At 37.4% G+C, this 24,014-nt stretch overlaps 3 protein-coding genes across 10 annotated transcripts; 1 reads left to right on the top strand and 2 right to left on the bottom strand.

Annotated features, from left to right (window-relative positions):
- LOC109718710 (ACT domain-containing protein ACR4-like) lies at positions 5,293–8,223 on the bottom strand. Its single transcript, XM_020245092.1, has 9 exons — positions 8,066–8,223; positions 7,830–7,902; positions 7,687–7,732; positions 7,478–7,592; positions 7,301–7,380; positions 7,003–7,209; positions 6,538–6,924; positions 6,330–6,434; positions 5,293–6,100 (listed from the first exon to the last, which is right to left on the bottom strand). Exons 1-9 carry the CDS (start codon positions 8,067–8,069, stop codon positions 5,759–5,761), a joined length of 1,359 nt encoding a protein of 452 aa, XP_020100681.1. The 5' UTR covers positions 8,070–8,223; the 3' UTR covers positions 5,293–5,758.
- LOC109711479 (uncharacterized ATP-dependent helicase YprA) lies at positions 9,766–20,028 on the top strand. 8 transcript variants are annotated; one of them, XM_020234545.1, is made up of 28 exons: positions 9,766–10,034; positions 10,792–11,584; positions 11,681–11,778; positions 12,140–12,277; positions 12,456–12,524; positions 12,614–12,736; positions 12,817–12,966; positions 13,048–13,179; positions 13,273–13,352; positions 13,585–13,679; positions 13,780–13,847; positions 14,914–15,015; positions 15,146–15,216; positions 15,618–15,725; positions 15,836–15,911; positions 16,024–16,117; positions 16,582–16,723; positions 16,821–16,980; positions 17,087–17,266; positions 17,361–17,477; positions 17,605–17,775; positions 17,867–18,037; positions 18,134–18,246; positions 18,458–18,581; positions 18,777–18,872; positions 18,948–19,010; positions 19,110–19,201; positions 19,725–20,028. In XM_020234545.1, exons 1-27 carry the CDS (start codon positions 9,885–9,887, stop codon positions 19,167–19,169), a joined length of 3,744 nt encoding a protein of 1,247 aa, XP_020090134.1. In that variant the 5' UTR covers positions 9,766–9,884; the 3' UTR covers positions 19,170–19,201; positions 19,725–20,028. The 8 variants fall into 8 exon arrangements, with proteins under 8 accessions (XP_020090134.1, XP_020090150.1, XP_020090142.1 ...); XM_020234561.1 differs by lacking the exon at positions 19,725–20,028 and having other exon boundaries at positions 13,605–13,681; positions 19,110–19,561; XM_020234553.1 differs by lacking the exon at positions 19,725–20,028 and having other exon boundaries at positions 17,605–17,760; positions 19,110–19,561.
- On the bottom strand, positions 21,888–23,677 carry LOC109711511 (nuclear transcription factor Y subunit B-3-like). Its single transcript, XM_020234602.1, has 2 exons — positions 22,761–23,677; positions 21,888–22,536 (listed from the first exon to the last, which is right to left on the bottom strand). The coding sequence occupies exons 1-2, from the start codon at positions 23,094–23,096 to the stop codon at positions 22,222–22,224; spliced, it is 651 nt and encodes a 216-aa protein (XP_020090191.1). The 5' UTR covers positions 23,097–23,677; the 3' UTR covers positions 21,888–22,221.

Here is a 24,014-nt window from a genome sequence, read left to right as displayed (position 1 = left end):
ATAGATGAATAAGAACCAATCATATAAAATCCGAGAAAAAGTGTTTCTAACATAATTATTTTTTCCTAAAATTAAACAGACAAAAATTTTAAAACAAATCTAAAAAAAAAATGTGTAGAAAATTTTTCTCACACTTAATTTTCGAAGGAACCAAATTAATTAACCGACCCTAGCTAATTATAAGACGCGCATGCAATTCCATTATTCGATAATAGAAAAAGCAAAATGAAAAACTAATCTCATTGATTATAATGCTCCGCAACTTCGTTTTAGGAAGAGCAGCTTGCACTTTATCGTGTCGACGGCGGTGCCGCCGCCGGCCGCCGGCGCCAACGGCAGCGTAAGCGGGCATCGCGCGGAGAACAAGCACGGCTCCTTCTCGCTACTCGGCAGGAGCATGCGCCGAGCCTCCTTGTTAACGATGTAATGGTAGGAGCCGTCGAGCCGCAGTTCCAGGTCGAACACCCCCGTCCGGCTGCCCCTCTCGAACTCGTCCAGCAACGCCATGCGTCCCTCCGTATCGCCCGCGACGTCCATCCGGAGCTCGGTGGCGGTCTCGCTGTCCAGGCGGAACGGCGCGACCACCCGCCCCGCCAAGTGGGTGCCGTTGAAGAAGTAGTTGCCCATCAGGAACTCGCAGGTGATGCCGAGCTGGACCGGATTATACACAAGCAGCGCGGCGCGGAGGTCGTAGGATAGAGTGGCGGATGTGACGTTGGGCGCCGCGAACGCGCTGAAGCGCGCGAGACGAGCATCAGCGACCGAGAAGTGCTGATCGAAATCTAAATTAATTTCTTTGCCGGCCAAGATTATCAATCCCCACCACACAAATCCCGCCACAATTATTGAACTCATGCCGATGCAGGATATACGATCCGTACGGTCCATGGAAAACTCGGAGTGGGAGAGAAGAGAGAGAGAGAGAGTCAGGAAAAATAATAATGCATCGGAGAGGTGGAAAATAATCTATTTAAACGAAGGGTTAGTTTTACGGAGGTTACTGCAGATATAATAAATGACAAGTATATCCTCAATGTTTAAATTTTAATATATATTGTTTCTGTAAAAAATTTAGGGTTCGTATGGAATTGCGGAGAGATTGCGTTACGTACGATGAGAAAGTATGTTGAAAAAATATTCGGTTTATTTTCCTTACGTAATATTACGTTCCGCATATCGCGCGATGAGTCGGTTACGATATATTTTCTGCGATTCTCCGGCTGCGGTCCCATCTGCGATTCTCCGGCTGCGGTCCCATCAGAGCATACAGAAGTATAACACTATATGATTTTTCCTCAACTCCATTTTATCTAATAGCGTTAGATAGGTCTCAATACCAAACTAAGCCTAAAAAAACTAAAAATTGATCACCAAGTTACAGTAAAGTATTGTTTTTATTTTAGAACACCACTAGGAGTTGTAATTTTTGGTGTCTAAATGTTTACCTTTTTTCTGCTCCGGCTAGAAATTCTGGACTTTTTCATCGCAACGTAGTAAAAAATTTTCGATGACTGAATTTTCTTGTGGTTTATGTATTTGGTTGGATGGACAGTGGAAATTCATCAATAGACAAAATGAACCCATGCTAAACTGTCACAACACTAGGTATAGCCAATCTTTTTTGATTTTTACTAAACTTCAAAAAAAAAAAGTGCCATAAGATTAGTATAGTATATTTGGAGTGCGGCTAGGATACTTATGGAAGCACGGAGGGCTCCGTGTTTCCACATTGTTTTTGATGTTCGGACTTTCAAATCGACGATCGGCTCCGTTAGACTTGATCTAGAGTATTTGAAATATATAGAAAATAAATTTTGCGATTTTTCGATATCATTTGCCTAGTGATTGAAGTGGCTCAATATCAACGGCTGAAAATAAAAATCTTACAAAATATGATGATATGACATTAAAATTTTAGATCAAAGTTATTGATCTTGTTTTATATGGTATAAAAAATTTTCTATCAAAATTTCATGTGATTTGGATATTTCTACACCGTTAAACTTGCAACCGGCTCACCACGGCCGTTAAAATTATTGATTTTGAGCCCCTTCGATCACTAGGCAAATGATATCGAAAAATCGCAAAATTTAATTTCTTGGTACTTTAAATACTTTAGATCAACTCTAACGGAGCCGATCGTCGATTCGAAAGTCCGAACATCGAAAATAAAGTGGAAGCACGGAGGCCTCCGTGCTTACGAAAGCATACCAGCCCACTCTCAAATCTAAAGCATTTACTTTTATCATAATTTGAATTACATAAAACTTATAATAATAAACTATTAAAGTTTTTTCAATGTACTTTACAGTAATCCAAGGACCTGAAAAAGTGCTTTTTGTTATACTTTTGTCCAATAATACAAGCCATCCATGTGGCAATATTGGAAACTGCAATCACAAAAGACAATAACCATGTGATGGATGCGCACATGGAATCCCACATTTGACTTTGACCCAAAGTAGTAAATCAACATGCATTGCCAATAAAAATTAGTGAAAACTTCGAAAACCCCCATATAGTTTCACACATTTTTATTTTAATACTCTGAGATTTAAAGTGTATCACTTTTATATCCTGTAATTTTATTTTTCTCCTTTTGTTATCCCCTCCATTAACTTTTTTCGTTAAATTAGTGACAGTTAAAATTAAAGGGCAATAAAGTGAATATTCGATAAACTATAGATGAGTATCTGAAGTTTTTTTGTATATGATTTAACGAAAAGTTAATGAGGGGATTGACGAGAAGAGAAAAATAAAACCATAAGACATTAAGGACGTGTTTGGTTTGCTTCTTTTTTCACCTTGGAATCGGAATCGGAATGAGCGAATCCGTTTGTGGGCGATTCCAATTCCCGAGTGGAATGGGAATCCCCCAATCACCTTTTTTTCCAATCCGATCTAGGAGACCGAATTGGAAGTTGAATCCGGACGAAATGGATATTTATTCGGATTAAATTTATTATTTCAACTTTTTGAATTAAAATATGAATTTAAATTTTAATTTCAACTTGAATTAAAAATTAAAATTTAATCAACTATTTTGAATCTAACTTACGAATTGGAATTTAAATTAAATTTTAATTTATATAAAGTTTTATTCAAATTTTATTTAAAACATAAATTAAATTTATGGATTCAAACTAAAATTTAAATTAAAATTTTAAGTTTAAATTTGAATAAATCGAAATTTAGTTTTATATTTTGAATTATCCACTCAATTTAAAGTTTATTTTTTTTAAAAAAAATAGTTTTAAGATTTTGAATGATTTATTCTGATTCCGATTCAAGTGATAAACCAAAAAGAATTAGGTAATGAGTCATTCCGATTTCGATTCCAGCTTATTTTGATTTCGATTCTGATTCCGATTCCGACTTTGAACCAAACACGTTCTAAATTGATACACTTTAAACATATGATACTAAAGTGAAAAAGTGTGAAACCACGGGAATGATATTTGAAGTTTACCATAAAAATTATGGATCCCATATATTAAGGATAAACTACTCCATTGCTCCTCAAAATATAAGGCACGTAATATAATATTTTAATCTTTAAATTTTAATTTGTAGTAATTTTTAACATGAATTTTTTAAATTATTGTAATTGAGTATGTAACTTAATTTTGGTGCGTCATCAATCATAGCACTTGCAAAAAACACTTTTATGTTAGCGATATTTGAGCATTTAGTCAACTAAATTACAAACTAAAAGAAAAAATTTAATATCTGAAAAATGAAATAATTATTTTGTAAAATAAATTTAGGCCTTGATATCATTTTTTTTATTTTTTAAATACTAATTCTATATAATTTGATATGTTGAAAATTTTTTTTCTCTTTTCTTATTATAGTTGATTAGTTTATAATACATCTGGTTAAGTGATACACAATAATTTATTTTAAAAAAATTCAAAGCAAAACAAAAAAATCTAAATTTTTATTTTTAGTTATTAGGTAAATATTTTGACTAAAATGATTGTAAGCAACCCGTGGTTCATTTATGCACTTTTTAATATACAAAATTGTATTTTAAAAAATAAAAAATAAATTAACACAATACTTAGATTCGTGTTTTATGTTTCAGAACTGAAACGGTGAACTCAGTTAAAATTTTAGGATAGTGTAGGGACTATGTTACATTTACATAGGACCATGGTCCATGGTCCATGGTCCATAAGGCAAGGGAATCTTAAGCTTCCCTCGAGAGCCGCCACGTGCACCAGTAAAAAGTTGCCACGTGGGATCACACAACTACACTACGTGTCCTCCGAAGGAGACTCAGAAAATTATTTTTAGTCAATTTCAGAGTCTAAGAAGCAACACCTTCCTCTCTTCTCATTGGCTCAGATACCTTAACTAGAATTATTAAATATTTATTTTAGTATTCTTTAGTTTTAACTTTACTACTGATTTAACGAAAAGAATTAGCGAAATCGATAATAAAAAGATAAAAATAAAATTATATGACACTAAATTGATACACTTTAAACTACAAAATACTAAAGTGAGAAAGTATGAAACCATATGAGTGGTATTTAAAGTTTTTCCTTATTATTATAAGAGTTTTTTTTTTTTTTTGTTTTGCGGTCACAACCAAGAAGAGGTGGACTCCAATTTGAAATACTATTTATTAGGGGGGTCCCCTGCCAAGTTGGCAACCAATTTGACTTAAAAAAAAGGAAAAAGAAAAAGGAAAAAAGCACGTGAGCTAATAAAAGGTTTTTTTTTGTACAAATGTGCAAAAACCCCTCAAATATAGTTAGTTCATTTTGGTGGGTCTCGTCATCTTTTGATTCTTTTAAAAGAAGTTATTTTCAAGTTTCAACGATTAACTAATATTTTTTTAATTTTTTTAATTTAATAATGGGTTTGTTAAATTTAATTGTTTACAAACAGTTTTCCTGCATCTCCAAATTTTGAGAAGGTGTCAATTAAAAAGAAAAAGAAAAACCAAAAAGACAGGTTTAAAGTTGGAGGATGAATTTGTAAATATAGTATAGTAGGGGGGGTGTTAATACAATTTTAGGAAAGAAGTTTTGTACGGCACCTTTATGATAGATGACAACATAGTCAGCATCAATATCACCGCCGGAGAAATCAGGGCCGTTCATTCTTCTCCAACGCGTGGCCTCACAATCACCCCCGTCCATTTGGGTTAGCTTCTCTAGGAAGCGACTTTTTTAGGGCTTCTGTAACTCGAACAAATAGAATGCCACTTCCTCCACCGTTAATTGATTGTGACACCAAAAATATTCTAGAAGCTGAGTCGGATTACTCGAAAGTCAATCGTAAAAAAAATGTCAACACATTAATAACCTTTAAAAAAAAAAAACTGCGAAACATATTTAAACACGTTCCTAACACCTCAGTCGATCAATTACAACAATCATCTGAACAAACAACTGATGTTCGCTGAGCGTACTTATACGATGAAGCAAAGAATCACTCAGTGAACCTTCTTCTGAAATGTAAACATACATTTACATTCATACATGCTACACAATTACTTTCCAATAATCCTACTATATTTACAAACTGTAATTTCTGTACAAAGTTTTCGATTCACCGTCCCATTCGAATCCAACTTGGATGAGTTTCAAAGCAAACTATTATGATATCACGGGCACGCGACTGACTTATCCATGTGCATGTCTCGTTCGATCTCTCTATCTTTCGGCGGATAATTCGACGAGTCATGCGCGATCCGGAGGCGAATAGTATGAGCATCGAATGGAGTGGACTCGACTCGACGAATTCATGTATAGGACCTGGCCAGACCCAAATTGTACAGAGATCTCGACTTGAAAAGACCGCCGAAGAGAAATCGGGTTGGGGACTCTTGCCGATGCGGTTTAGTATTATCGGCGTGCCCTTTCACTTGAAGCACGGTCTGGCCGATTTCTTGGCGAATCGAATCTAAAGCCTTGGAATCGACCGTGCTACCAGCGGCCCCACGCACATAGAAAGTATTGACGGCTTTGCCTCCTCTCGTCGAGACCTCAGCCCTCGTTACGTTCAGGCCGTTTTCGCGGAATATGCGCGTGACGTCCGATAGTAGGCCCACCCTATCGCCTGTGCACAACTCCAACTTCAGACCCTGCAAAAGAATATTTCATATTTCGCATGAGTAAAAGATTATGCAAGTAGCAATCAGAATATCACTGCACTCCTGTTCGACAAAGCAGGTCATTAATCGAAAAATGGTTTAGGGCGAATACAGCAATGGTGTACGGTTGACGAAACACTAGAACTGCTCATTTAGTGCCGCAAATGAATGTACTACGACAAGATAAACTAAAGGTTATATAAAATTGTTGCGTGGTCACCTCTGAAACTCGCCGTTCAATAGCTGCTTCTAGGCACTGAATAACTCTCTGTCTTTCGGCTTCTGAGTTCACGGGCGACCCGTCGATGTGTCTAATGTAGTACTCCTTCACGAAGATAATAAGAATACATCACACATGAGAATCTAGTTCCTTGTAGTAAGGAGCTCAACACAAGTAAACTTGTGTTGCTAAAAAGGGGGTAACAAACCTGATAAGCTTCGGGGCGCTCTGCAACGACATTCCCGTGGAAAACCACATACTGCATATCCGTCAAGGTGCAAACTGTATCGAACAGAAGCTTTGGCCGATCCTTACACCGAACGGTCACCACGGAGTAATCCTTATCGAACCAATTCACTACAGTCACCTTCGGCCTCTGACTACCACTCTCAGCATCTTCATCCGACCGTTGGTAATCTCGATCGTCAAACATCATCTGGTGAAGCCGCCGCTCCGTGTGGGTGGCCCCGGTGGAAACTGTCGTCTTGGCCACCCGGCCTTTATTGTTCCCTCTAAGCACATTGCAAAGAAGCTCTTTAATTTTCGAAAGCCTCTCGGGGTCGGTGATCGCCGAGCCGGTCTCCTCGTCGGTCACCTGACGAAGGATATAAAATATTAAAACATCATTCTCTAGCAGCTTGAGCTGTAGGGTGAAGCAATTGTTTCACATCACCTGCATCACCGCCGCAGCGCGCGTATTGTGGGTCCACACCTCGGCGTTCACCACATTGCACCTTAGGCCGGTGAGAACCGCGCTCACCTCGGAGAGCAATCCGGGCCGATCGGTTCCCGTAAGCTCTATCGACGTGTAATCAGAAGATGGTTCGACTCCTACCGATCTCCTCCGCGAAGGCACAAAACAGGAATCAGCTCCAAGAGACTTAAAACCAAAAGAACAAAAATTGCGTTAGGTACTCAGATCGAGTACTTGAACAGAGGAAACAAGAATTAGATTACCGCGATCGATTTACCTTGCGAATATAATCAACAATCTCATTTAGCGCCGTTTCGTCCCGTATTTTCTCCCCATCTTGATTCGTGACGTTGAATACTATCAACAACATATACAAATAGCGCATTTTAAGTGAGAAATACTGTCTATTTCGCAAGTATTGAGATCGAAAAATGAACCGAAGAGCGCAGCATACCATCCATGAACCATCCGCCGTCCGAAGATATGTAAGCTTTGGTTATAATCAGATTCAAATCAGTGAGAACCTGAACTACTTCTAACAAGATCCCATACTTATTAGCACTATCAACCTACACCAAATCACATTATTATTCTACCGATTTAAAAAAAAAAAAAACACAAACTATGGAATTAAAATTCGACTAGAATGAGGGATTCGCTTACGTGAACAACTGTCGCATCCGAGCACGATTCGTTGTCGATCACAACCCTAAACCAAATGAACGAATCGATCAGTATCTGAAGATCTTTGAATCCTGAATTAATTAGGAGAATGATGCGAACAGTGAAATGACACAACGATTTACCTGGGAGGGTTCATTTTCTGAATGAATTTCTCGTACTCGTCGTCGCTGTCCCACCAAGAACTCAATTCTCCATCTGAATCCAAAAAAAAAAAAAAGAAAAATATGGTTCGAGAAATTGTAGAAATCATGGGGAAAAAAGAAACCAATATGAGGATGAAAAACAACACAAAAAAGGGAGGAAAAAAAGGGAAAAAAAAAAGGGACGAATCAAAGTTAAAAAGGGTTTTATTGCATACCCATGAGAGATCCAAGGAAAAAAAAAAAGAAGCCCCAAAAAAGTTGGAATAGGGAAACTCCTCTCTCTCTTACTCTCTCTCTCTCTCTTATTTTCTCTCCCCTCTCGCGAATTGGGGCGCGTTTCCTGAACAGGGAGAGAGAAATAGGGGATTGTGCGTCCCCTCTATAAAGTTGGTGAGGACGCTCCTCCCCCAGGCGCATTTTAGCAACCAACCGCACCAACTCTCACTGGGGAGGTTTTCTACCGTCTCACAGTTACACCACATCATCTATATTCAATCAATTATTATATTTTTTAAAAAAATATATAATATATTTTAAATTACAATAAGATAGATAAATTTCAGAAGAGTAATTTGATTAGTTGAGAGACACCACATCAGTAATGCAAGTAATGCAACCACTGTTTCGTCTTTTCTTTTGTAGGATCAAGTGTTTTTTTATTATAGTACTATTTAAAAAGTACTTAAGATGTATAGAATTTATTTAAATTATAAATTACTTTGAATCGACAATCTATTTTTTAAAATTTTGATTTGAATTAATCAAAGTTTGAATGCATCGTTTATCGATTTAGTTAGTATACTTCATGCAATTATTATGACTGTTAATTCATTAAAGTGGATAGTTAGTTTAAATTTTAAAGTCAAAGTGGTGTTAACTTGCTCAAATAAAATAAATTGAACAGTTAAGTAGTAAAATTAATCTTTTTAAAAATAGTATAATGGACTCAAAATGGACTATGGTTTGGATAAATTTATATACATGTTTACCTACCTTTTTCCTATTATGGAAATAGAAGTATTAAATTACAACTTTTATTTTTTAATATTGTTTATTTAATTTTTTTATTTGCTAAATATTGGTTCAAAATATATAGCGTTAAAAAAGCCACAAGCCAAGGAAACAAGCATATAGTATATCAGAATAAAAATACAGTAATTTAGTTTATAAACTTTTTTTTTAAGTATTTTAATCCCTAAATTTTTCGTACCTTGTAATTTATCATCAGTAATTCCCTAAAAATTTCATGTACATTAAAATAAAAGGAAAAAAAAAAGTTTGGTGGCTTTAGATTTTACCCTTTGAATTAACCAATTAGTTATGCAACTAATTTTTGGTAGGTTTGGGTGGGAAAAAATAATAAAAAAAGGTTGGTGTGGAGTGGAGATATAAGCACGTGCGGAAAAAGGGTGTGATAATTAGGGCAAGGGGAAAGTGAGGGGGGGTGTTATTTTTTAATGGGTCCACTTTGAAATAATAATGATAAAAAAAATTAGAAAATAAAAAAATTATGGAAAAAAAAAATACTCTCTCTTTTTTATGGAAAAAAAGACTCTTTTTTATTTTAATACTAAATGTAAAAAATTAAAAAGGCCAAACAATTAGCATATGTGTATTTTTGTGTGTGTAAAAATGCACACATAATGGATCCTCTATGAACAAGGCAAAGCATCTCTCTTATAATCTTATTGGATAAAACCCTTACAATTATTTGATCCGAAGCCGATGTGTCACCACTAACCAAATATTTGTGGCGAGTTTATTTTAAAAATCCAAATATTTCCCATTCTAAAGATCTCTATAATTGAGTTTTAGGAAACCGGTCCATGGCGCACCGGGTGCAGGCATAATGTCCTGTGAACCAGTCACCGGATCGGCATTTATTTACGATTATGCCCCCCTCGAGTGTCGAGCGTGGTGCGGCCCCGCGAGCTTCGTCCGCGCCAAAAATGTCGATTAGGGTTTCAAAAGCCCCAACCAAAAGCTAAGAAAGGGAGGGCGAAAAAAAGCGCTTTTGCTCAAAGAGAGATCGAAATGGAGAGGGAGGTCGAGATTCGAACCCTAGATGGTGAGTTGATCACCATTATGATATCTCGCGATCGCTCGATCCGCGAACTCAAGGCGATTCTGAAGGAATCGTTTCTACCAGCTAAGAATTGCCCTAATTTTCACCTCTTCTTCAAGGTGAGATTCTTTGTTCGCATCCACATTTCAAATCCGAACTTTATCAATTTACATTTTTGTTTGTTTTTCTTTTTTTGAAGGGTTAATTACTCACACTGTATAGTAGTGAAATTATGCATTTTTTGTTTTAGTTCTTAAATATAGGTAAGAACGTACGGATTTTACTTGAACTATGGACCATTCTGAATTTGGCTACCTACTCTTTCAAAATTTTGATTTTACTATCCAATCTTTCAATTTATTTGAGTTGAGTCAAGGTGCTTTGACTTCAAAATTTAACCTAATTAGTTATTTTAATAAATTTATAACTGTAAGAATTGCATGAAGTATACTAACTAAACCCGTAAACACCACATACAAATTTTGAAGTCAAAGTTCAAATCAAACAAATTGAAAGGTTGGATAGTAAAATCAAAATTTTGAAAGGTTAAGTAGCCAATTCAAAATGATTCAAAATTCAAGTAAGTTCTTTACGTTTTTACCATAAATATATGATTCAAAATTAGGTTTCAGGGTTTTTTTATTTTTTTTATTTTTTATTTTTTTAAGTCTCTTTTCAAGTGTTGGATGAAGGAAGGGACAGAGTTGCAAATTAGTGAAACTTAGAAGATATGTTTGATATCAAAACACTTGGAGGGGCAAATGTGCAAATTTCAAAAATTGCAGATATATACATGCAAATGCGAATGCAAATGCCCTTTTTTTGAATTAGCTCTTGACTCTTTAGTGATCTTTTCTGTTGAATTTTGTGTCGAAGGGTGCTAAATTGAGGTTAGATAGTGCGATCGAGAGCCTTCATATCGATCGTGGTGAATTTATTGTTCTCATTCCTTTCGCGAAGAAATCGCTGCAACTTTCTGGAGAAGTGGATCCTGCTGATCAGAGCACAGCCTCTTCGAAGCCCTGCGAAGTGTCTGCTGCGTCTATCTCTGCTTGGCAAGATATAATGAATGACCTCTCATCTATATCCCAGACCTCACAAGCCGACACAACTCCGAAAGATGTTGGTCCTTCCAATATTGTGAATAGTGTGAAGGAGAAGGTATCTATGAAGCGGAAACGAAATGGGGATAATGATTGTGTTATTCGGGAAATATTAAGGTCTGATTTTGAGAATGTTTTTGAACCACATAGCAGTGATAGAATACGACGTGTTGTGGAGCCTGTTAGTTGTTTGTGTAGTGACACGGGCTGCTGTTTTCTCTTTGAAGAATTCTTTAAGTTGTCTAACATTACCGAGCAGTGTATGTGCCCGCCATGGTTGAAGAGACTACTGAAGGTCTTTACCTTTCTTAATGTATTTTACGCGTTCTTTCAAATGCAATGCAAATGCTTGACTCGGGATTATTTAGAGGGTGCAATGAGGCAGGCTCACAGCTTTGGACTCGACAACGTAAGCATATCAGATGTAGAGACCCTTTCACGTCTTTGTCCGAAGGTTGTACTAATTCTCGGCAAACATGAAAATCCAGTGAAGAAGTTGAGTGGCACTATTGTTATTGGCAATTCTGCAATGGAGCAATGTGATTCAGCATCAATGAATAGGAGTGGTACGACTAGAGCCTCTTATTTAGCTTGTTATGTTTGATTTTATTTAATGGTGATATAATAGTTCTCGGTTTTAACTGGACAACTGGGTGTGTTAGTTAGAAAACGGGCGCCTATCTCAACAGTTATCAACTCTCTGACAAAACGTTGGAATGTCTTCAAAGCCGCTCTATGGAAGTCTGCTAAGGTTTGCATGGTATGCGTCATCTTGAAATTAATCTACCTTTTCTTTTGTCCTTTTATTGATTCTTGAAAGCAAGAATGCTTCAATGTTTGTTAGTTAGAGTAATCTTATCTTGTATAACAATTTGCTAGTTATCTTATTCAACATAGCTAATTCGTTATTCCTTTCATCCATTTTTAGTTTGGCCGATTATTATACATCTACCTATCTGATACTGAAAGTATTAATGCTTTTGGTACTTCTGCACTATATTCTATTCTGGAGACAATTTTTCTTTTGCATCTCACTAAATTTATACAGCACTGACAGTTGATACTTCTCTCAAAAATTGTGTAATTTTTGTCATGGACTACTATGTAATTTTGTTATACAGAAAAAGAAGCTATCAGAAAGTGGCAAGCCATTAGAACTTTCTCTTGAAGATCTCATTTTGCTGGAGAATTATGGTGCTGCATCAGTAGCTAGTGATGCCAAGATAGCAAAGATGACATCATCTGCATCATTATGCCATGTAGGTTTCTTCTTTATTATAATTTTTGTTAAGGTGATCTTCATCCAGAGTTTTTGTCTAATATCATGAAATTGGATATAGGCAGTTTTGTTCAAACTTTGATGGTCCATTCATCGAGGATTTTGGGGTTAGATTTTTTTTTTACTCTGTTTTAACTATTCAAACTGTGAATTCACAGAATGTGGAGCCCATGGAACCTGTGGCAATGGTCGAACATCTTAAACAGGGGACTGGAAAGAGAGAACAGGTCTTTTCCAACATATCTGTCCTTGAAGTTCATGAATTATGATACCAAAATTTTTTGGTTGCTTGGCGGTCATGACTTGTCTTTTGCAGATTGTGCACATAGAAATCATAGAAGCCAAAGAGGCAGTTTATGTCGAACTTCCCAATGATCTCTCCAAAACTATGAAAGAAGCTCTTAAACAGATTGGTATATCCAAACTATATAGTCATCAGGTATTACTTTTTTTTTTTTTTTTTCCTATCCTTGGTGATTCTCATCTTTAACTTCTCTGAAACCATCTACTAATCTGCAGGCTGAAGCCATTCAATCTTCGCTCTCTGGGAAGAATGTTGTTGTGGCAACATCAACTTCTAGTGGCAAATCACTTTGTTACAATCTTCCGGTTCTTGAGTCACTCTCTCAGAGTTCATTATCTTGCGCTCTCTATATATTTCCTACTAAGGTTGTGTTGAGTTAACCTTGTTGCATTTTCTTTCTCTCTCAAAACAGTGTTCAGATTTAAAACACTATTATGGTCATGCAGGCTTTAGCTCAAGATCAGCTGAGAACTTTATTGGAGATGAAAAAGGGCCTGGATATTGATATCCAAATTAGTATATATGATGGTGATACTTCTAAAGAAGACCGTATCTGGACCAGGAATAATGCTCGGCTTGTATGTATCGGCTTGGAAACTTAGGGTTTGTTACCTTCTGTACTCTTCTATTGTGCGGTCTCTTAATTTTCTACTCTTTCTCTATTTATGCAGTTGATCACAAACCCAGATATGTTACATGTGTCAATCTTGCCCTATCATGGTCTATTTCAGCGGATATTATCAAATCTAAGGTAGGTGTTTACTTTCTTATGATAATTAATCGGTAACTGTAACTTTTTCGCCTCATTTTTTTTTCCTTCAAGTTCTAGCCTTTTACATGCATGAAACAATAGTTGAACCCGTCGGAGCTTAAGTTTGCCACGAATGTATTTGAGAACGAATAATTAGGAAGGCAGATTGCACTCGTTATCCATATTTCTACAAATCTTTGTTCAGCTCTTCTTAGACAAATACCTTACTCAGGTACATTGTGATTGATGAAGCTCATGCATACAAAGGAGCATTTGGATGTCATACTGCTCTTGTACTGAGGAGATTGTGTCGTATCTGTTCAAATGGTGTGAGATTACTATGTTTGAGACAACTTTGCAATTTGGTAGTGGATTTAGCTACCCTTTTACTCATTAGGAAACTAACAAAATGCTTCTTACTATGCAGTTTATGGATGTGATCCTTCTTTCATATTATGTACTGCAACCTCTGCAAATCCACGTGACCATGCTATGGTAGGATGAGATCATACTTTGGTGCTTTGCCCTATAAGCTCTTTCATTACATGATATATGTTCATATCTCAGCGGTCCTAGCCACTCTGGTTACCATTGCTTAGGTCTTGTTAAGGTCTGCATATGCTAGTGAAATTCTTACCCAGTACTAAAAGACCATCTCTGAGTAATGAACCAGGGGTTATGGAGCGGCAAAGAGGATCAATATGTTTCTGCAATTGAATAGCTTGCCTTTTATTTTCCCTCATTGTAGGCTTATTTAGTTGGATATCCACATTCTTACCACAGATACAGTCTGCATGAGAAGCATTGGACAATTTGTGCATATTTCTTCTATTTATTGATGAATATAGTCTAATGTAAAGATGAAGATTTAGAACTCAGTATACAGTTAGCATCCCTGTTATTATTGAATCTCAACATGACCCATGGTTGAAAATTGTTGCCTGTACACTCAAAGCATTTGCATTTAAGTGGCAATGGATATGATTGTGTCAGGTGTGGGTTGAGTAATGGTGGCATCGTAAGACCGGGCATAAGTAGAAATCAAACTGATCCATAGTGGTTCAAGGATGCTTGACCTGAATGTGTTGTTAGGTTTACAGGTCAACCCAATGTCATCGGCGGGCAGTAAGTTGGTTTAAGTTGACCAGACCAAATTTGACCCGCTGGCCAAATTAGCGTTGATTATACCACTATCAACAGTGATAAATAGCAGGTGGCCAATTAGTGCTGCGTTTTGGTGTGCCGATTCGCGCCTGCAGCCAACTGGCAGGAATCTTCATGCACCTAGCATTGCATCTTGACTCAGCTGTGCGTGGATCTCAAAGTGAATCCAATACATACTAAAAGCCTTAGAGCTGATGCTTCATTATGAAAATATGTATTGGATATTCAATGTCAAGAGATTGGCCATAGAACTAGTGCTGCTGTTGTCCTTTCTTGTATTTGTTCATATGTGCTTGTTGTTTAGCGAATTGATCTGGTATTGTGAACTTCTTGTAATTTACTTACTAATTCTGAATATGTGGGCATATCTTTACAAATAAATTTCCTTCTGCATCAGGAACTGGCTAATTTGCCGAACTTGGAGTTGATTCAGAATGATGGAAGCCCTTGTGGTCCAAAGTACTTCCTATTGTGGAATCCTCCATTATATTCAACAAATGTATCTTCATTTTACCTGTCTATTTGGATATGTTTTTCCTGTTCTAATTTTGTCCAGCTCTTGGAACAATCACTATTAACAATGATAATGATTGTTTAAAACTTCATTTTCACATGATTTTGTTTGTTAGAGATCAAAAAGTCATAGCCAACGAGAGAATGGCAATACTCAAAAATTTGGTTTAGCAACCAGACGATCAAGGTGCGTTTAATTGGCAACTAGTATTTTGATAACTGTTGTGTCTTACAATTCTAGTTGTTTGCTTTTGTTTTTTCCGGCATCTTTTTTTTTTTTCTTTTGAATCATGACTTATGCAAGTACTCATTTTATCATAATTAAAGTAGGAGATAAAGCAGCATTATGCCATGAACTGGTTGTAACATGTATGCCATTCTTGGCAGCCATTATTACCTGAAGTTCTCTACTGCTAGATGTTCCCAAGTTAAAATGAATACTGGGGCATGATGAACAATAAAGCCTTTTCTACACTAAATCCTTAATTTACTCTAAATCTGCATAAATCTAGTTTTTGGTTTGAAAAGTGAAAAAACCTTCGGTCGTTCTGATTCTTTGTTGTTTCTTTTGTATTTTTCTTTTTCCAGCCCAATATTAGAGGTATCGTACCTCTTGGCGGAAATGGTTCAACATGGACTTCGCTGCATTGCTTTCTGTAAAACACGCAAACTCTGTGAACTAGTCCTATGTTACACGTAAGCCATTTTAAACTTGCATATAATTATCACAACCACATTTTCTTCATTATTTTCACGCTTGTTATCACAATGAGTAGTGAAAGACTTAAGAATCTTGATGTTCACAGACGTGAAATCCTTCAGGCGACTGCAGAAAATCTGGTAGATACTGTTTGTGTGTATCGTGCTGGCTATATTCCACAGGTTTTAGCTCTATTCTACTATTAAGAATACATAATGATGTAAATAGATTGCAACTTAAGTGCAAAATAATTCATATGTATTGAACTGATCAATACCATTTTTTTTTTTTTAGTCACTTCATCTTCGTGGCTTTAAAACTCGCTTCTTTTGTGGGTGGCTGGGAAACAACGTTACTAGGCATTTTATTATCGTAACTGAGAACATGGGTATGACATAGATACAGAATTGTTTACATAATATTATATTTCTGCATTATGGACACTCTTAATGCTGTAAAAGACAATATTTCCTCCCTGCACCACACCGCCCGCCGCCCCTCCCCCCCACCCCCCCACAACACCAAAGATAATGCTCTAATGATGTTAGGTTCTACTTTTGGTTGTTATTCCAAAAATACGAAGAAGATAATGGGCATATGATCCTCCCCAAACTCTAATGAGGCAATCCCTATGTCTTGTAAGAACTTTGAACTCTTGACGGGAAGTAAGGGATTTTAAGTACATTTAGCTTCAAACATATGGACGCCGATCTTTTTTCCTACAAATTAATGAAATTCTACCTCATTGCTTTCCTTTGTAAGTTAACCTTTTCTCCTTTGCTTATTCGATGTGTTTGCAATCTTTTCATAATTCGATTAATGTAGTTATATGAGTTGTTGATTGAATGATAGAGCAGGATAGAAGAAGAATCGAGTCTGATCTTTTTGAAGGAAGAATCCGTGGAGTTGCTGCCACAAATGCTCTTGAACTTGGAATTGATGTAGGACATATTGATGCTACATTACATCTCGGTTTCCCTGGTAGCGTTGCTAGGTAAAGAGTAACATGCTATTGTTCATTATCTATCACATTTTTGTTCCTGTTTTTTCTCCTGATAGTGAATCATTATTTATAATTTTTCAACTTCTAGCCTGTGGCAACAAGCTGGGAGATCTGGAAGGCGAGCAAAGCCATCATTGGCTGTTTATGTTGCATTCGAAGGGCCTTTAGATCAATATTTTATGAAATTTCCACAGAAGCTATTTGGACGACCAATCGAGCATTGCCAAGTTGATTCTCATAATCAGAAGGTTTTTGTTCATCATGGATATTTTGTTGTTAGCAAAAGAAAGCTTAATTATTTGCAGGATCTTCTTATTGCACCTTCTTTTGACATTTTTGTGCATCTTTTTGCAGGTGCTAGAACAGCATGTTGCTTGTGCTGCATATGAATACCCGTTGTGCTTGCAGTATGATGAGAAGTACTTTGGTGCTGGTCTAAATCGTGCAACCATGGCTCTTAAAAATAAGGGCTATATACGTAACGATCCAACTGGTGCTTTTTCCACGAAAATGTGGAAATATAGTGGACCTGAGGTATGGTTAGTTTCACATGGAATAGAAATCTTTTTATTAAGATGGTAGACTTGTCTGTGGTAATTATTGACACTATATTTCTGTTCTCCTCAAGGAAAGACCTTCATATGCAGTTAGCATACGTGCAGTTGAAAATGATAGATACAGAGTGATAAACAAATTAAGCAACGAACTGCTTGAGGAAATTGAGGAAAGCAGGGCTTTTTTCCAGGTGTATTTCTAATCCTGTAGAGATTATGCTCATTTGCTATGCTGGTTCATCTTCTATTTTTTTTCATTTATTTATTTTTTTTAATACGATATATGCCTATTCTTGTGGAATGTCATTTACTTTCCAGGTGTATGAAGGTGCTGTTTACATGCACCAAGGTTCCACTTATCTGGTTGAAGATCTCGATTTGCCATCAAGGACTGCCCTCTGCCGAAAAGCTGACTTGAAGTATTACACAAAAACCAGAGATTACACCGACATCCACGTAATTGGAAGTGATCTTGTATGCCCATATCCAGTTAACAGCTTTGCCTGTAACTTCCCTTCTGAATTATCTTACACTCAACTCTGGAGGAATAATAATTGATGATTCTTTGATAACACCTTAGGGCTATCCACCACTGCATGAATCTCATTTTGAGCATGTAAGAACCACCGCTCAAGCAAATCCTTGCAGAGTGACAACTAACTGGTTTGGCTTTTACCGGATATGGAAAGCGAGCAACCAGATATTCGATACAGTTGAACTTACACTACCTGCGTATTCCTACGAGTCTCAGGTTTGTAGTATCTAATCAGATTACTTATAGCACTTTTATAATGTTTTTTGGGCAATATTTCAATTTTTTTGTGCCTCTCTTGAAATTATTAATCAGGCTGCGTGGATACGAATTCCTCTGTCAGTGAAAACTGCTGTGGAGGCGCAAAACCTACCACTTCGCGCAGGCTCACATGCTGCCTCCCATGCTCTGCTCAATGTAGTGCCTATGTAAGTTCTTGCCACTAGTGAGCTTTTATAGCAGCTTGTTCCTTGCTATTATTATTAGCATAATAAATGAGCTCGAAGAGCAGGTGGTTTCAGTCTTCAGCTTATTTGAATAATTCCATGTGCTTTTAGGAACTGTTGATTGTAGGATTTGATTGCTTTGAACTATATCATTCTTTTCATTATAATATGACTATGTAATGTTATTATATAGGTATATGATGTGCAATGCTTCTGATCTGGGAACAGAGTGTGCGAACCCCCATGATGCCCGTGCTATCCCCGAAAGACTTTTGCTGTATGATCGACATCCTGGTGGAATAGGTATTACTCTGCAGGTAATATAAGGTTATATATAACATTTGAATAACAAAATCGAATTTGTATCTTGGCTTATCATGAGCTGGATTAGATTAGAATCCATTTAGTTTAATCTAATTTGAACTTTCTATCTACATGTTCATGCTTTATGTGAACATGGCGCATAGTTGTCACATGCTTAATAAGATTAACATATTCAATGAATAAAACAGGTCCAGATACTCTTCGGGGAGCTCCTTATTGCCGCTCTGGAACTGGTCTCGACATGCAGTTGCTCTAGCTCTGTTGGTTGTCCAAACTGCATACAAGTGAATCCCCATCCTTTCTTCGTTGAATCTACTTATATTCTTTTGTACATATCCAATTCATGATTTTTGTTGCAGACACTATCATGCGGCGAATATAACGAAGTGTTGGACAAAGAGACGGCCATAGTGATTCTGAAGGTATCCAGTTTGTATTGATGATTTTATCTCCTGGATACATATTAAATCATTAATAGATCAACACTTTTGGCATGGTGTAAGAGGTTTGCTTTTGTGCAGGGTGTTATTGAATCCGAAAGGTCATATTTTCAAAGCAGTGAAGACTCGTCTGAAAGGTAGCGGTCTAGTTGCGACTTGGTCGACCGTCTAAGGTACGCGCTCAGGTTACAGAGTGTCCCTGCAGAGACTTTTTAGATTCAGCTTAGTAGTCGTCTTTAAGAATGTCGAATATACGCAACGAAATTTTCAGATCACTTGTGAATTATAGTGTTGCGAAGGCTAAGGAACCAAAAGCTAATCTTACACCTTGTTAAGCAAATCCGATTTAAATTGCGGCTTTTTGATCAGGGGAGGCACCATGCTTGTAGAATCCTACTAATGTAGAAAAACCATTTGTTTTATCAGCGCATTTAATTTTCAAATTTTGATATGAGAAACAAGCAGATGCCTCAAGAGTGTTGACATATAAGTTGCACTAATTAATTATTTGCCAAATGGTCACTCTTATTTCCTGGGCTGGATCTTAGTTTACTATTTATATTATTTCATGATTTGTTGAAACACGAAAGAGTTGGTAGATGAAGTTTAATCTGCCTAATCAGCTGATTTCATTTATTACGAGTCTAGCTCTATAAAATTTTTATTTTAATTTTTATTATTTATTATTTATTAAAGGGACACAATTGGGTACTCTACTTTTCTTATTGGGAGTCCAAATGTTGGAATCACTAGTACACCTCGAAGATTCTAAGATCCACCACCAAAGAATATTCTCATACAAGGATAAGGATTCATAAAGATCCACCATCGGGAATCTTCTCACTGAGCTTCCTAGTGATAGTGGGGCCCACTCTCCACTTTACTTTTATAGGTTGCAGTGACACAATAGTTTTTTTTTTTAAAAAAAAGAAAAATAGATAGCTCTGATGTACTAATATTATTCAAAAGATTGATTTAATAAAAACTAATACTTAATATATATATAATAATTATAGCACATGTTATTTAAAAATTAATCTAATAAAACATGATACTTGATAAGTGGTCCTAACTTATCGCAGAAAAATACATAGAATTTTTTTGAAAAGTAGATTTTTTTTTTTTAAAAAAATGAACCTTTTATATTCTCATAGATAGGATTATTAAAGGTGCAAAGGTGAGATGGGTCCAAAGGTTAATAATGAAATGAAAATGTTTGAGGTGGTCTCCAAAAGTGGACTAATGGGAATGGAAGAATCATATGGCAATTAAGGCTGCGTGCATTAATTAATCAAAATTTTTTTGTATGTTGTACACAAATATCATATAAGCATGATATTTTTGGAGGATTCATAGCGTTGATTAGAGAAGCGAATTTCAATCTAGTTTTTCTAGTTAGAAGGATTAGACATTCAATATCCTCTTTAAGTACGCATCATATCAAGAATTATATGTGGGGTGATGATATTAGCAGATCTGTATACTTTCAGTTTCTGTTATTAGTAATTTTAGCTAGAACTGTCAATATCATTGCAAAAAGCTCTAGATAACAAAGAAACAGCCTTTATTATTGTTTGGACTTAATTGTATAGAGAGCATAATTTTGGTTTAGAAAAGGGAAAAGACAATCAAACTACTTAGCGAAAAAGTAGGGGTCCTTTTTTGCATATGGTTGTGGAAAAACCCAAACATGCATTTCTATATATTCTCCATGCAAGAAAGGTCCAATTAACCAACGAAATTCCACTCTAAGTCAATACACTCCCCCATATGTTTTGGAAGTGTCCTCCTTGTATCTTGCATTGAGCTATATATGTATGTATTAAGGGAGTTGTAGCATAAAATGGCCAAACAAATTATAATTAATTTGCATGAAGCAAATTCCAGATATATAGTTAACTTATTTTGTATGCAATGAGTGAGAGTCTCTCAATGATTAATATTTTTATGATTAACTAATAATTATGCAAGATTTAGATTTATATTTATATTTAGTGAGCATGTATGCATGCAGGGCATGTATCATATAATTAGTGGCTACAACTGTAGCCTAATAAAGAAACTTCCATTCATATCCTCATACGTGGAAATTAATGGTTAGGCCATGCATTATAAAGCCAAAAAGAGGTGTTGGGAAACAGATGGAGAATATTCTAAACCCTAATGCACATAGAATTGGAAAAGTGGTTTAAATTACTATTTAATAATAATATAGTCTCTCTAAAAAGATAAAATCTTCAGGTAGTTCAAGATTTTTTATCCTCTTTGTGAAAGGAGTTAATAATTATTATTACTATTTTTTGAGAGACGGAGTTAATAATTATTATGTTTTCATTTTAAGACTTTTAAGTTGTCCTTCAGAAATTTTTGGAAAGAAAAATACACTATTATATATAAAAAAGAGAATTTTGATTTTTATAGCCTGATGCTGTTAACAAAACTCACATAATAGTAGACACAGAGAAGTATTAATCCTAATCATTATTTACCGTCAAAATTTTGATTCGTTAGGGAGGGAAACAAAACTTATACCGTGATAAGAAGAGAGAAAAAATAAAAATAGTATTAAGTCCATTCATCATTCGCTATCTGACACTTCAAAATAGGGCAACTACGATTCCAACTCAAAACCTCAAACTCCATGTTTTGTATTTTATCCGTCTACAGTAAGATATAGTAGTACCAAAAATAGTCCCCCCCTAATATTTGCTAGATAAAACAAAACAAAAATAGCTCAAACTCATCATTAACGAATCTTGTACAATTATAGAGAGAGAGAGAGAGAGAGAGAGAGAGAGAGTGTGTGTGTGTGAGTGATTGTAAAAGTTATTCTGCTAATAACGTTACATAATTGCAAGATAAAACACAATAAAATGACTTAATAATTCATCATTAAAGATGTACTATTATCTTAGATGACCTTGCTACACGCTTTGATTGGAGAGAGAGAGAGAGAGAGAGAGGATGCTTACTACCCCATATATGATACAAACCTCCTTCAAATTAAGCCCTGATCAAGTTGCAAGTAAAAACAATGTTCTGTACATGGACCTGTTCTTCTATGTAGACCTGACATCGAGACCCAACATGCATGCAATATTATAACCATATGACATGAAGAAGCTGCTGTATATGAACATACACTTCAACTACACCACCACCACCACCACCACCACCATCATCATCATCACCATCATATTCTCTCTCCCCTGGTGCCATTAATCCCTGCTGCTGAAGATGCGCCAGCACTCCCATCCCCCATCCCCATCCCCATCCCCATCTGAAGCTGATGCTGATGCTGATGCTGATACTGATTCAGATGATGATGCTGATAGAAAGAAGACCCATACATCTGCTGGCCCACCATCGACATCATCATCATCCCCCCTCCCCCACCACCTTCCTTTTGGGAGGGTTGTGAATTGGCTGTGGCGGGGACACCACCACCACCACCACCACCACCGGCACCAATACCACCAGTAACAGTTCCAGCTTTGTCGCCTTCGATCTCCCGGAACTTTTGGAGGTAGAGCTTGAGGGGGTCGACGTAGTCCNTACACTTCAACTACACCACCACCACCACCACCACCACCATCATCATCATCACCATCATATTCTCTCTCCCCTGGTGCCATTAATCCCTGCTGCTGAAGGAGCAGGTCCAGCACCAGCACCAGCACCGGCACCGGCACCAATACCACCAGTAACAGTTCCAGCTTTGTCGCCTTCGATCTCCCGGAACTTTTGGAGGTAGAGCTTGAGGGGGTCGACGTAGTCCTCGAAGCCGAGGGTGGTCATGGCCCAGAGGAGGTCGTCGCCGTTGACGGTCTTGCGCTTCTCGCGCTGGCACTTGTCGGAGGCCTCCCCCGTGATGAAGCTGATGAACTCCGACACGCACTCCTGCACCGTCTCCTTCGCCTCCTTCGATATCTTCGCGTTCGCCGGCAGCGCCTTCTTCATTATCCGGCTCACGTTCGCGATCGGCAGGAACCGGTCCTGCTCCCTCGCCGCCGCCGACGACGACGCGTTGCTTCCGCCCCCTCCCGACTCGTTGTCCGACTCCGCCATATCTCTCTCTCTCTCTCTCTCTCTCTCTCTCTCTCTCTCTCTCTCTCTCTCTATATCTATCTATATATAGATATATGCTGTCCCCCTCCCCCACCCCTCCAAGATCCCACCTTTATAGTTTATACCCAAACAGATCCCGCTTATCCCTTCCACCGCCGCCGCCGCCGCCCAATTAGGGTTTACCTACGACGCCCTATAGAAGAATGAATCCCGAAGGCGTACGTACGTACGTAGAATTCGGAAAGAAGCAAATACGCGGTGGGTGCATGAATCGAAAGGGAAAAGTAATATGGATTGAAAGGAATTAATACGGGTGAATTCTCGAAGCAGAGTTTGGATCAAAATATATAACAAGGAAGGTTAATTTCTACAAATGAAACGGAAAAAAAATCGAGTTTCGGAAAGACAAAAGACCCAAGAAAGAGAGAGAGAGAGAAAAAATTAAAAAGATGGTTTTTTGAAATGGAAACCCTAGAATTGTACGAGGTTAGGGTTTCCCCTCACCGGAGAATTAAGCCCGAGCAGGGGAGGAGCGTGGCGAAGAAGAGAGAGAGAGAGAGAGAGAGAGAGAGAGAGGGGAATAGTGGAGGGGACGGAGAGGTCTGGTCCGTTGGATCTGGGTCTTAAAGGCGGATCGGGAGCGACACGTGGACGCACGACGACCGTTTATTTCTCGATAGCTGTGGGTCAGGTGGCGCCTCTCTCGGCCGTCGATGCGGGGCACGTGCGGAGGATCTGAGCCGTTGGCGGAGTGGGGTCGGGGGCCGGTGGGGGGACCACCGCACGTGGCGCACGATGTCGTCGGTCGGAGGGGAGCGAGCTCGTGGACCGAAGAAAGGTGCGGATACGGTTAAGGGTTCTCGTGGACCCAGTCTACCACGTCAGCTGTAGAAGAGGTTTTGGGCTCTAATGATGTTG

This window comes from Ananas comosus, linkage group 1 (genome assembly GCF_001540865.1).
Source record: "Ananas comosus cultivar F153 linkage group 1, ASM154086v1, whole genome shotgun sequence".
In the NCBI taxonomy this organism is placed as follows: Eukaryota; Viridiplantae; Streptophyta; class Magnoliopsida; order Poales; family Bromeliaceae; genus Ananas; species Ananas comosus.
Note: the sequence above shows the minus strand (reverse complement) of the source record. Positions and strands in the feature narration are given on the sequence as shown.

What these genes read in the sequence shown, in the direction of transcription:
- LOC109711479 (XM_020234545.1), top strand. Translation starts at nt 9,885, where the DNA reads ATGGAGAGGGAGGTCGAGATTCGAACCCTAGATGGTGAGTTGATCACC. An exon ending in GGACTGGAAAGAGAGAACAG is followed by an intron (nt 12,525 to 12,613) that starts GTCTTTTCCAAC and finishes TGTCTTTTGCAG; the next exon opens with ATTGTGCACATAGAAATCAT. An exon ending in TTCCCTGGTAGCGTTGCTAG is followed by an intron (nt 16,724 to 16,820) that starts GTAAAGAGTAAC and finishes TTCAACTTCTAG; the next exon opens with CCTGTGGCAACAAGCTGGGA.
- LOC109711511 (XM_020234602.1), bottom strand. Translation starts at nt 23,096, where the DNA reads ATGGCGGAGTCGGACAACGAGTCGGGAGGGGGCGGAAGCAACGCGTCG. An exon ending in ACCTCCAAAAGTTCCGGGAG is followed by an intron (nt 22,537 to 22,760) that starts ATCGAAGGCGAC and finishes AAGTTCCGGGAG; the next exon opens with ATCGAAGGCGACAAAGCTGG.
- LOC109718710 (XM_020245092.1), bottom strand. An exon ending in GCGCTGCGGCGGTGATGCAG is followed by an intron (nt 6,925 to 7,002) that starts GTGATGTGAAAC and finishes ATCCTTCGTCAG; the next exon opens with GTGACCGACGAGGAGACCGG. An exon ending in AGCGCCCCGAAGCTTATCAG is followed by an intron (nt 6,435 to 6,537) that starts GTTTGTTACCCC and finishes ATCTTCGTGAAG; the next exon opens with GAGTACTACATTAGACACAT.